Below are 14,043 nucleotides of genomic sequence, written 5' to 3'. Positions count from 1 at the left end.
AAGTGAGATTCAGAAATGTATGTAGGATATGAGACAGTGTTTATAAATATGCAAATATTTACTTAATGATAGTTAAAATGTCTTAGTTTCCACATGGGTAGCAGGCATACCTTGAAATATCGTAAGTTGATTGACTTACATTAATGTGAGTATTATTGGATTGTATAATACAGGTGACCTTGTCATTTGTATTTAATATATGATGATGTTGAAGTAGAGAGAAACCAAGTAACATGTCCATGGTCACACCATTGAGTCAAGACACAGATGACATTTAGACTTGGGTAACTGGAAATCAAGATGAGATGGTTAAATTTGTTTGTTTTGTACTTTACATTTTAAACAATTGGAAGGTGAGAAATGAATAAACAACAGAAAATTGCATTAAAATCAGATTGTATTTGTTGTATAGTATACTTTATCGATAGAAGATTGTGTGTTTGTAATACTGAGAGATAAACGAAAGAATGGCTCCGCAATGAAAATATTAATTATCTCAGGGTAGAAAGATTGCTTTTTTATGTTATTCTTTGCCTTTGCATTGTTTGAATATGCTACAAAGAACATATGTTTTAAAATAGCTCCGTACATTATTAAAAACATTAGAATAAATTTTATTTAGGAGAATTTTCATGCAGAAATGATTGCATTATTTACAAGAGGTAAAGAATGTTTCCGGCCTGTAACAAAATGTAAAACAGAACCAAGAAACAGTTAACATGGAGATTAGGTGAGTATAGGAAGCTCATTTACTAGGAAATAAAATTAAATGAAATTAGAGGATCAAAATCATGAGTGGAACTTAAAATCTACTTTTATATTTAAAAGGTAATTTCAAGCAGACATGCATTGTAGAATATCCTAAGAAATAAAACTTAATATATGTATTTGGCTGCTAAGAAAAATATCTCTGGTTTATATATCAGTGTTTTACAAATGCTAATTTCTGAGAATTCAAATTTTAGGTCATATTTTTCTCTCCTTTGTTTGCTTACTTATGTAATAGTCACTATATATAAATGTAAAGTACAAAAATAACTAGCCATCTAATCTTGGTTTTCAGTTTCTCAGGTCTAATCCTACTTTTAAAGGCAAGAAAATACATAAATGCAATAAAGATATTTTAGCCATTTCTCTAGTAAATCAACAAAGGATAAGGAATTTATGCTGAAGAACTGATTATATACAACAACACACACACACACACACACCAACTAAAATGCATGAGCCACATATTTCTGTTATATATAATGGAGCAAACTGTAAATAACTGAATAATCCAATGCTAGGGCTCTGACAGTGTAAATGGTGGGACACCAGATGATAGAATGCCATACCTCCAATAAAAGTCATGCCTCTGAGGCATATTTAAAGACACGAGAGAATATTCATGGTCTGCTGTTAAATGAAGCAACAGAATAGGCTCTAAAAAATGCTCTGCAATTTAATCCTTAAAGGGGAAATCATTATATGATTTTAGTTTCTATAACTTTCTATATGAAAACAGTTTAAAACGAACACATGCTATTCATATAAACAAAAGGTACCACAAGCTCACTTAGGTATCACCTGTGGGGGTCACATCAACACAGGCTCTTCCCCCCTTCCATACCGTCTTCTCCCTCTCCGAGTCACCGTATTGAGAAATGAGGGACACTGCAGGGAGATGTAAAGCAGTGATGACAGCTACAGACATGTTGCGCTCCCCAGTTCCTCTCGCTTCACTGGAGGACCAGGGGCAGCCACCCTCCACCAATGCCCAGTAAGAGTGACAGTGCACGAGTGGGTGAGTGAGAGGCACTCCAGTGCCTTCAGAGCCTCTGTCCATGCAGAGTGAGAGCAGGGTACAGTTTTGTTCCTGCTATGACGGTATAACTGTGAAGCTTTCAGGAGGGAACGGTAGACAGTAACAACAGAAAATGGGCGAAGAACTTTAGAGAAAGGTGGAGATGTTTTGTTTCTCTTCAGCAATTGAGGCAAGAAGTAGAGAAAGAACAATTCTGAGCTGGCATGGCTGGCCAGGCTAACAGTGGCAGAGGTACCACCAATGATCATCTCTTACACTCAGCTTCCTCAAACGTGAGCTCATCTTTCCTCTGTGGCTCTGTTTACCATGGCTTCCCCCCCACCCCCAGTCATTTTGACCTTCATGAGGTCTGAAACCAGATTAAAGATTTAGAAATACTTTGTAGGTGACATCCTACCTCATAAATGCCAAATAGCATTGGTGTGACTTTCATGGAGCTCCGAAGGGACACAGCTCGGGTGTGCACCTGGGTATTAATTGATTTTGATTTTAATATGAATGAGCCTATGATTTGGTCTAGTTGACCTTCAGATTCAAATTAGGTACTGATTAAATAATAAGGCAGGTGAATCCGGATGGGTTTCTGCAGCATTTCCTCCAGTCCGGTATCTTGGCAGTGGGTGAGGATAACATATGAAAAACATGGAGACAGCTGGGAGAGCGTGTGCTCCGCGACCTGAGGAGCCAACTATACATTTGGCAATAACATGAACTCTACAGAAGTTTCCACCAGAGCACTAGCTGTTTGTGCATTTGACTCCTGTCTTTCATCTGATTGCTTGCATGTTAACTCAAATAGATTTTGTTTTTCCAAAATCTAACATATAAAATCTGCCCCCCCCCCCAAAAAAAAAAAAGAAAGAAAGAAAGAAAGAAAAAAAGAGCATCCTTAATGGTAAAGGGAGCCTGTCTCAACTGATAAGTTCTGGTCCTATTTTGCAAATAATGTCAGAATGCCTGTTCATCGCCACAGGGATTTCCCCAGGCCAGCTTTACCTGGAAGTTAATTTCATTTCAGTCCTGGCTCTCAGATCTGCCCTGTGTGGATGAGGCGTTCGTTAACATTCCTCCTCCTCATAGCTCAGCTCAACTCCCACCCACTCGACAGCCACAGTGACTCACCGTGAAGGGGTGTCTGGGCTATAATCTACTGAGATCCGTAAGCAGTGAGCACACAGTCAGCAGTTACACGGTGTAAGTGGGCAAGCACACCCAGACCCGGTTCCTAGGGGGAAATATGCCTACAGCACTCGAAGAGAATCACTAGTGTAGACGACACTTAGTTTCTAACACTTCTCGAGATTTTTTTTTTTAACTTTCACATAAATGTTTTCTTTCTTTCTTTCTTTCCTTTTTAAAATCCCTTCTGTTTCAGGAATAAAGACAGCCACCTTGTTTTACTTGCCTGCTTTCAACTCCTACATTCTAGAAGATGCTAATTTCCAGTGGAGAGTAAACTCTTAATGAATATAAACCCAGTCATCAGACAGGCAGAGCTGCAAATGCGTGAACATGGCACAAACACAATGGTGTCACTCTGGAAGGAGAACCTGACCATTCCAGACCATGGGCAGCCGACTCCAAACCCCAAGAAGATGCTCCTTTAGGAGCGAAGTCTCCAAAAAGTCAAGAGAATAAGGGCTCCTTTAGGACCGTTGATCAGCAGAAACTGTTCTGCCACTTACACTGAAGAATGTCAGAAGCGTTTCTATAAGTGATCTTATGACTGTGGAGTTCTGAAATAGCCATGGTGTCACCGAGGACAGATATTTCTGCATGAACACCAATAACACAAAAGGTTTGAAATGAATCCTGAACACTTATGACTTCCTTTTAACCTCAACTTGACCTCAATCTTGGATGATTTCAATGGAAAACGCTTCCTTAATTCCAGGCTGTGCATCTGTCAATCTTGATGACAGCCTGGCAAGCATCATCAGAGACTGAGCTCTGAACGGATAACCCACTTAAAAACAGTGCCCTTATATGAATGCTATTTCAGAAGAGGAAGGCAAAAATCCTCCCCCTATATGTTTTACTGTTAATTGAAACCAGTTTACATACTAACATAGAGCACAAAACATATGTTTTCCAAAGTTAAAAAGTTAATGGAAATTAACAATTTATTTCTGCAAAATCCCCTACATTTTCACATTTAGTCTCACAAGGGAACTACATTTGTGATACATGACAATTCTTTGATGGAGTCAGCACCATTAAAAGTCTTATTTTATGAAAAAAAAAAAAGAAAAGAATCCCTAAAAGTATTCTGAAAAATAATTGATCCTTGCATGAGCAATTAACGGTGTGAGATCCTAAAAGCATCAAGAAATATCACAAGCAGTGTGTTTTATGAAGGTGTGATATCTCCCAGCTAAACAACTCAACAGCATGAAATCTCAGCTTGAAGCATTCAAATTAGATTTTCCTCCCTCTTGCTTTTTAGACTCTGTCATTCAACCTCATGATGCTTTTACATTTTTATCATAAGCTAAATGATTGAGATGTCTTTTGTATTTTTGTTTTGATTTTACCTAAAATAAGTAGCATTTCCTATCTTTTCTCTTACACAATCAGTCTATTTCTCTGTAAAATGACTGAGAGTGTCTCAAGAAACTTCCAAGGAACTCGGACATAAATCACAGTTTTAAATATGTCAATTTTTTTTTCAAATAAGCGGTACCTGAACATATGAAAAATGGCAATAAATAAAAAGAGATCATCTAAGATTACAGCAGTATGGTGAACCTGGTGTTGGTCCAAGTCAGCTCTCCTTTGGGAGTAAACAGTTATTTTTCCAGGTAGCTGTACATGCTGTCCATTGTTGGCTTCTGCAATAACCTCAATAGAAAGGGACTGTTTTGCCTAAGACCACACCCATCCCTTCCAGGGTAGCCAGCACTAGAATTCATGGCAGGGTCCTCTTGCCCACTGTGGTTCACCTGCAGGGCTTCCCACAATGTTAGCTGGCATCGATCCCTCTGACAGTGCTCTGGCGCTTCCCCATCGGCCAGTTCTGTTCCCTTCCCTTTTCCATTAAAGACGTTGATTTCTAGTCGCTCTCTGATAAACAAGTCACTTCTGAATAATCTATCTTGCTCTGTCTTCTAGAAAGTTGGATCTATATGAGGGCCAGAGAAACAGCAAGGAAACTGACCTGCATCATGTTATTTTGTGAGGTAGACATTATCTTCTGAGCATGTGTGTGTTGTTGTTATTGTTGTTGTTGTTGTGGTGGTGGTGGTGGTGGTGTGTGTGTGTGTGTGTGTGTGTGTGTGTGTGTGTGTGTGCGCACATCGGTGTATGAGGAGACCAAAGGAGGTCACTCACCTGATCTGGAGTTGGCCTGGCAGACAGCAAGCCTCAGTGATTTGTGGTCCTCACATGGCAGCGCTGGGGTTACAGCTGTGCCTATATATAGGTCAGCGGGACTTAGTGGGCTTTTGTTTCTCTCAGCATTTTCTAGTTTTTGAGATAGTTTCATGTAGCCTAGACTGGCTTTAGGTTTGAAGTATAGCTGCTGCTGCTGGCTTTGAAGTCCCAATCTTCTGGCCTGGGACTCCTGAGTGATATGACCAGTGGCGCAGGGCCTTGCGACCTGAATTCAGCTCTCTCCAGGCTTTCACAGAATGCACCTTTACCCACTGTTTCATGCTCCAGCCCCAAGGTAGACACTCTTCTTGCCTTCATCACAAAAGGAAAAAAATGACGTGCAGAGAAGTTCTGCTAATCACTTATTTGTTCACTACTTGAATTCTCTCTCAGGGGTTAGCGAAGTAGCTGGTGACAGAGCTAGGATCAAGTCCCATGCATATAACCCAATTTTTCATACTCATCAACTGGCTCACCCGGCAAAGAGGCAGGGAATCAAAGATGCCATTAAGTGAGTATTACAGTTTTAAGACTATTTTGACTTCCTCCACAGACTCAAAGAATGGCGAGTTTTAGTGGCAGTGGGTACCAGTTTTCACCCCATATCAGGTTGAAGAACTGGACTCAAAGTACACACGGAAGTTCTAAGTAGCTGCTTTGGTTTACAAGACAGCTTATTTATGCCTTATATTATGATATACAAGACACCTATTTGTTCAAATGTAATAGTCTAGTCTGGCAGTCACATGAGGTTTTAGTAGCTACTAATGACAGATACCAATACTATTGCTTATGGGATGACTTCCCCACCAATCAGGAGGGAGAGGAGAGAGATTGAAAGACCTCTTTTATTTTCCTTATGTTTTGAAGGCAATTTGCATCTGTTTCCTGGTACTTATCTCTAAAAAAGTAAAAACTTCTTCTAATTATATTTTTCTTCTTGGTTTACTTGGGTCAACAAAATTTTCTCTTAGTGATTGTCCATAGAATTGTGGTCTTGCCTTGTTTATTTTTATGGATGCCTTTCAAACATTTCTCCCTTGGGCCATAGGGCCTCTGGTAGGGGTTTCTCAATGCTACTATTTCAATTTTATGCCTGACGAGTAGTTATAAATAGCAGAATTGACAAATTCTTCCGCTTCGGATGAACATTTTTCTCTAACCACACTTTCTCTGCTCCGGCTCTTATTTTATAAACATTATTTTTAGAGGAACAAATGTAAATGTATATATATATATATATATATATATATATATATATATATATATATATTCTGAAGAGGCTCGATATGGAATGGAGCTGAGTGGGAGGGATCCTTGTGTTCAAAATAGAGGTGCTTATGAGAATTACATTTATTCACTGCATCAGTTTTCCCACATAAACAAAACCTACACAGTTTACTTTCAGGGGTCTGTGAAGTTTAGATGTGGTCCCTTACCTTCGTCTTTATGGACTTCAGCTTTGTCTTCAGAAGCAGGGCTGGGCACAGGCGTGGTGTTGACACCATCTATAAAACAGGAAGACAAGCCTCAGGCTTAATACAGGCTGTGGCTTTTTCTTCCCCACAGCTCCCTCCCAGCCACCAGTGAGAATGTCAGTGTCCTTCACACACCAAATGGTCTTGCAGGGTCAGAGGGTTGTGATGCATTTAAAACAAAAACAAAAACAAAAACAAAACTAATGCAGCATAAATCTTCACATAAGACAGAGGCCAGGGAACTACAAAATGTACTCTGTAGAAGACTGGTTTGTTGGCCATAGTGTGGCAACAACTCCAGTAGCATTTTGCTTCCTCCACAATTCTCAAAGAGTGGAGTACTACTTTCCTTTGTGACGTGTGCTAACCTATATCCATGCAGGTCTCTACAAGGTGCTTGTGATGTTTCTAAAAAGTTTGCTTTTGCAAATCTCAGCACTTCTATGGGTGGGCAATCCCCTTGGCTTCCCACCTGGACAGAGTGGTTCTGTGGCTCTCAGCACTGTGGTTCAGGAGAAGGGGACCACTCAAAGTAAGGCACCCAGAGACATGCAGGGATTTCATGTCACCCGGTTATACAATGGAGACCAAGGACAGGGAGGATTTTGCCCTTCTCACAGTACCAGTTAAGGCCAGTCACAGCTGACCTCCCTTCTGGTCTCATCAGGATTTGACTCATGTTTGGCCTCCATAATGCTAGATAATTAGCTACTACAATAAAAACTGTACAATTAGGACACAGGAACTTATGAAAGTCATGTGACAACTGGTAAAACAATATATATATACACATTTTTTTCTTATAGCTATCTAGTCACAGGCTTGAAGGTAAAATACACATTTCAAGGAATATTTCTTACTTCCTAGCATATCATTTGTCTATTATACATGGTTGTTAGTTTTAGGTTGCATCTCTATTGGAACAGACAATAACATCTCTGGAAGGTAGGTAAAGGCAGTGGGTGGATCTCTTTCTTTTGTCAGGCATCGATTGCTTTCAACTTAAAAGAAAGGGGGGGGGTGGGTGGGAAAAGACCATTAGCCTTCCCCTACTGTCACAGGCTTTCCCATTTTCATCTCCCTTCAGAGCAAAACTGCCCGAAAAAAGTTATCCTTACTGCCTTCCACGTCTTCATTTCTGACGCCTGGCATAAGCCCTAAGTGTTTTTCCAGAACTCTTCCTCACTCCCTCATCTAAGGGGCTGAGTCCTTCTGTGTCCTTCCTTTGCAAATCTAAGGCTTGTCAGCAGCACTGCTCCTGCACTGTTTTCTTTTCCTTTCTTTTACTTGCCATCCTCCTGCCTCACCCTGCCTCTTAGGTATCAGCATTTTCAACTTCATTTCTTCCTGTCCATCTGACTGACTTCTCAGTAGCATTTCCCAGTCTCCTCCCTATTCAGTTGAAGACATGCCATTGTCCAGGATGCTTTTGCCTGTCTTGACAGGGGTCTAGAAGTCAATGATGTCCCAGGCCTTTGACATTTAGATATTCTTCTCACTGATTTGCCTTTTACTCTAGGCTTTACCTATTCCCTATATCAGTGTCTCCTAACCCCGATCTGTAGTCCTCATCTCTCCCTAATATGAACTTGTTTATCTAATGTGACACCCCATATGGCTATCTAAGCATATTTTCAATTTTATTGATGCAAAAATGAAATGATTAACTTTTCCAACAAAAATGTCTTCCATGGATCAGTTGAGTGTTACTATTGCCCGGCAAGACAACAAAGCTATACTTCAGGGACTAACATGGGATTCCTCTCACCCCAACCTGTCCTACTCAGCCCTTCAGCTGTGTACCTTGTTGCTTCTTCTTTCTAGAACCTGCCACATTTCGACCCTTCTGTCTCTATTTGCAGAACCCTCTGTCATTGCTCCTGTTGTCATCTTCTAATGCGACTTCTTTGACCCATTTTCACTCGTGGGCAAAATGAGCTCATAGATTGTTTATTTAAAATTTCCCATTAAATTCTTTCTGCAGTAAAGCCAAAGTGCACGCTGTCAGGCCCAATCTGCTCCTGTGGCTTCTTACCAGATCTCACACTCTTCTGAGCTCCCTCTATCTAGAATGGTCTTTCTCCACCTCAGCATTCAGAGCTTACTTTAAGCAACCCTCCCTTAGGGAGTCTTCCTTAGAGCTGCCCTCTATGGCTTACCCTGATTTCACCTCCTCCTCCTCTTCCTCTTCCTCCTCTTCCCCCTTGCTAAGCTGCCTGAACTATCGCATAATTTATCCTTTGTATTTGTTTATTGTTTGTGTTTCATCAACAGACTATATAGTTTAGGAAATTATGGGTGTGGTTTTAAGAACTAGATGCAATGTTTGCCACGCAGTGCTGGGCAGGCAACCAACCTTTGATATATATTTATTATTGATTTCTTGATAAAAACTATATGCAACTGTATTTGGTTTGATATGACAGCTGTCAGAACTTGTAAATAAATTATGCTATTTTAAGATCATAATTTTCCATCATGTGGAAGAGACCTGCAGAGTTATCTAATCAACATTGGAACTGCAAACTATATCGAATGAGACCAATATATTTTTATTTTGGAAACTAACAGCAGGTCAAGAGGCTTTAACAACCAAAACTATGTGTTCAGTTGTCATGTTGTCTAATTAGAGAAGACTGCGAAAGGACAACGTGAGTGGAACAACACCTAGTGACATTGGCCACAATCCTAAGTGAACCTTGCTGCTGGGTTCTGTCATCCCACTGTCTTGGATAAGCAGAGAGGAGCCACCAAGGAAGACAGGCAGAGGCTGCGGTAAAAGGCTGGGAGGAGCCATATTGAATGGTAATCCCACTCATATCCAAGAGTAGAGAAGGCTTACACTCTTCCTCTCTGACCTCACAAAACCAAAATGAAACTATCAGAACCCAACTGACTCAGAGGGAATGGATGGATGGAGAAAACACTGAGGTGTGTGTGTGTGTGTGTGTGTGTGTGTGTGTGTGTGTGTGTGTGTGTGTACAGTGATGGGGAGAAAAATCAATGTTGCTAAAGACAGCTTGGAACAGAACACTGAGTAAGTGAAACTCATAAAACTCCAAACGCTAGGCCAGGGCCACAACTGCCCACAGGTGGCTGACTAATACAAGCCATCTCTAAACAGGAAAAACAGTGATAGCTTTTCATGGAAGCTCCCTATTCAACACAGTGTAATGGTGTGTGGGTAGTGGGTAGGGACCACTGGACAAGTACCAGAAACTCATTCTGGTCAGAGGAAAAGACCAGATGGGCCAGGGACAGGTACATAGGGTCCCCTGCCTCACTTCAGTGCTTCCCCTGATTTGCCTTCTTCAAGTCCATCTTCCACATCAATAATAAAAGTTCTCCTTCCCTCAAAAGAAGTTCCGAGAGCAATGGAGAAGTCTTCAGTAGAAAATGGATCACATTACTGGGTTTAATTCTGCAGGCTCAGCATATGGCCCAGGATGTGCTTGGCACAGGACGTAGAGCCTACGCTTTAAAAATATGCTCCCAATAGAAAAGGTCTCAATAGAACAGGGAAAAATAACTTGGAGATTGAAGGGAAAATGGGATGTTTTTATTTTGGCAGTGGTGCTGGAACCCATATGATTGTAGCTATTATCTCTTAAAGGAGAATATTCTTAAACACAGAAGTGAGTGGGGGGAGGTGATAACTCCAACATGATTTCAGTCCCTTTTGCACCTTAAGGGGTATTTCTATAATGCTGAATTTATCATCACCAGTGTAGCATCTGTAAACAGCCAACAGACACAGTGACTTTTCTTAACAGGAGTGATGTCAGGAAGGTCTTTGATCTTACTGATAACTGTTGGGAGTGAGATGTTGGTCAGGCTCTATGGCACTTCTACATCAGGCAGAGAAATAGCCGGACACCGGGCTCTTCAAAATTAAATGCAAGAAAGTATAAGACACCCGATTTAGTGTGTCTTTCTCCATTTTCTTCAAGTAGTTCTAATTTCATTTTTTTTTCTTTCTCTAAATCTGTTCATTTTGACCTGATCTAAGACATCCAAGCTCTGGTTTGGTGCTTTCAATCTTGGCCCACAGTTCTTAGTGACTTACTAGGCAATCTGTTATAGACAGGAAATGGAACTGGTGAATGAAATGATCAGTAAGAGTGTGACATACTGCATGGGAAGACAGACAACTCAGAGTTAATGGAACTGGAGAGACGAAAGAACACTGGGGTCAATCAGGTGAAAAGGCATAAGCATTTTCAGGCAATAACATTGAGTGAAGTTGTCGTTCACCTCTGTGGATGAGGCCTAGGAGACTCCTCAAAAGAAACCTGAGCCCACCTGCTTCTTGGCTCTGCCCTTCCATTTCTTCCGCAGTTTGCTTTTCCTCTGGACCACTTTCATCTTTCAAGAAAACCACAGGGGGAGAAAAAAAATCAAGTTAATTTATAAAATATCTCTTTATGGCTAATATGCAACACTGAAATTAATTGCAACCAATGTAGCATAACTCCCCAAAAGCACGACAGAGAGACGAATCAGAGGCAGGAAGCAGAATCCCCCACATAAACAGGTGAATTTACACTGGTCCCTTCTCCCAGGAAGTGCTAAAGGTAAACTAAACAATATCCACTCAGCAATGCTGGGCACATCGCTCTCTTCACTAGCAATGACCAAAGATGCTGAACATGTTTCCCTTCCAACTCTCTTTTTTGCTTTGAATCAAGTCACATGCTCCATGTAAGGAGCTTGGCTGATTTTCTGTGCCTTTTATGTTTTTGTTAAATATGTGCTTCCAAAATTTTTATTTTCATCTGTCTTGTATATGATGATCTAACAAATCAATGCTATGAAACTTTTTTTTTGTCCTGAATTTATTATGTTGGTCAATTGTATAACTCTGAAAAAAATAAATAGGCAGTTGCAATGGAGGCTGGCTACTTGCAACTAATCATTTTTTGGCCTTAAAATATGTTCCATATCTGTGAATTCACAGGCAGAGATAATATACTCCCAAGGGCAAGTAAAGGCCTAATTTTGTAATTAATTTTTGGGGAGCTCTCCAAAACACTTTTGTGGGAAAGGAAATATAAGTTATTATGTTATATAAAGACACAGGAACAGAACATAAAATGTAGTTATACACAGAAAACTGAAAATCAGAAGTTACCAAGATGAGGTTCAAATGACCATAAGGCCTTCTCTCCAGGAGCAGCAGCTGTCTCCTTTCTGTGTGACAGCAATCTGTGCTGTCTTGTTAAACCAAGGGAATAAGTGGGATTCATGTCCTGAGACTTCTGAGCTGCCTCAGAAGGACAGTTCCTGCTTTCTTCTTTGGGAAAGGCAGCCATAACTGCAATGCAGTCCAGGCTGAAATCCCCTGGACAGAGGGGACAGAGGGGAATCAAGTGCTGAGGAGACAGACATGTGAGGGAGGCAGTGTAGAATCTTCTACCTCATCCCAGCTACCTGTAGAATACAGAATGGCCACCTTAACCAACATCCCAGGGGAGAAGGCTCACCAGGCCCTCTCAATCCTGGCCCATAAGTACATCCAAGCCACCACACTTCTCTACTTAGTGTGTTTTGAGTACCACCACCAGCTTCCGGTCAGTCTTTCCTGGTTTGGCTTGACTTGGGTTTTGGAGACAGGATTTCACCCTGTGCCCAGTCTGGCCCTGACCTGGCAGCACTCCTGCTTGTATCTCCCGCGTGCTGGGATGGTGGACATGTGCTGCTCCTGTCTCAGCGTCACTACTGGTTCCTAACACAAAGGCAGGTGCATGAAAATCCTCCCCACAGGGCGCCCTGACTAGTACGAGATGAAACAATAATCGAAGACCAGGCAGAGAAGCATTTAGTCCGGGGGGAAAAAAAAATCAAAACAACAACAACAAAAACCCAAAAAAACCAAAACCAAAACAAAACCCGTCCATTGGACAGCTTCCACCCTGGGCAAGACTGCAGTCAGTGAATACCTAAATATGTGCAGAACCCACTCAGTCTGCTTAGCTCAGGAGGGACACAGAACAATTTTGAATATGAGAAGCTGGGGGCTTCTCTGTGGGCTCTTTTAAAAAATCCCCTGCAGTAAGTGACATATTTAAAAGCTCCACGCAGCACCTGCGGTGTTTTCTATTGAGATTCTCCATGAGGGTGACAGCACTGTTTCTTTCTTTCTTTCTTTCTTTTTCTTTCTTTCTTTCTTTTTCTTTCTTTCTTTCTTTCTTTCTTTCTTTCTTTCTTTCTTTCTTTCTTTCTTTCTTTCTTTCTTTCTTTCTTTCTTTCTTTCTTTCTTTCTCTTGGGAGGAAGTAGCCATCATGGCTGTCCTTGTTCCCTTAATAAGGCCAAGCTGGTGGAAGAGCACGTGCCAAAAATGTAGCCAATATTTCGCCCCGTCCTCCCTACCAAATGGGCTGAGTCAAGCAGGAGAAAAATCTGCCAGCTCTCCTCCAACAGACAGACTTCATAGTACAGATTTCACAATAGGGCTGAAGTCTGTAGGTGAGAGGCTGCCTTTCAAATTAGTCTAGTTCCCACGTCCCTTAAAGAACGAGGGCAGAGAGCATCCTTAACAGGAAGATAGGCAGGGAAAGAAACAAGTCTTGGGGATGCAAGGATCGGTTTCCGGGCAGTTTTATATGCACAAAAAGATAATTCACATTCAGGTCCCCAAACTCAGCACTCTCTCCGCCAGGGGTTTACTTGGCAGGTGGTCCTGGGTTTTCTCTGTCTTTCCCTGCGATCCCTAGCACTCCCTAACACAGACATTCCTGAGGCACGCTTTTCTTCCCTATTTTGAGTCTCAGCTGTAATTTTCTACTTGGGTATTTCTGCTCTTGGGACGCTAGCTTAGGAATCGCTTGGCATGTTTATCGTGGAAGAAAGGTATTCTAGAAGTAGGCTGGGTTTGCTATTTAAGTAGCACGCTCTCAGCTGAAAAGGTTAAGGGTTTTTTTCGATTTCAAAAACAATTTCCGATCAAGTCCAGCAGGGGGCGCCAACGCAGAAGGCTTGCTTTCAAAGCCCAATGAGCACTCTTGGGCAATTAGATTAGCGTGCATCTCACTATCATTTAGATGGACTTCTGGCTGCTTCCTATCTTTCGTCCATTTTAAACGCTTCCAACGAGTGAGATCCTACTGAAAACGCGGGCCTCTGCCTGTGTGTGTTGGGGTTGGGTGAGGTGGGTCTCCACACGGACTCACATTACTTAGTTACTCCTAAGTGTTTGGTGAAGAGCACCTTGGTTTGTCTATCTTCACAGGAAACATATAAACAATAAAAAGTTAAGTGGGGGCAGAACATATAAACTTGTGGTTTCTAGAAGGGATTTTAAAAGGGTTACAATAAATGTGAATCAATACCTACAGCGAAGTACAGGGTATTTTGCAAGTTTAAAAAAAATGCCACACAGAAGCTAA

At 41.3% G+C, this 14,043-nt stretch overlaps 1 protein-coding gene across 1 annotated transcript in view; it reads right to left on the bottom strand.

Annotated features, from left to right (window-relative positions):
• Positions 1-14,043, bottom strand: part of Macrod2 (mono-ADP ribosylhydrolase 2) — a 1,925,774-nt gene that overhangs the window by 112,470 nt on the left and 1,799,261 nt on the right. Inside the window, exons 12-13 of the mRNA XM_051144748.1 lie at positions 10,960-11,022; positions 6,619-6,687 (exon numbers count right to left, since the gene is read on the bottom strand). Coding sequence (XP_051000705.1) covers positions 6,619-6,687; positions 10,960-11,022 — 132 coding nt within the window. The remainder of the gene's footprint in view (positions 1-6,618; positions 6,688-10,959; positions 11,023-14,043) is intronic.

The sequence above is a fragment of the Acomys russatus genome, chromosome 4 (genome assembly GCF_903995435.1).
Source record: "Acomys russatus chromosome 4, mAcoRus1.1, whole genome shotgun sequence".
Taxonomy (NCBI): Eukaryota; Metazoa; Chordata; class Mammalia; order Rodentia; family Muridae; genus Acomys; species Acomys russatus.
Note: the sequence above shows the minus strand (reverse complement) of the source record. Positions and strands in the feature narration are given on the sequence as shown.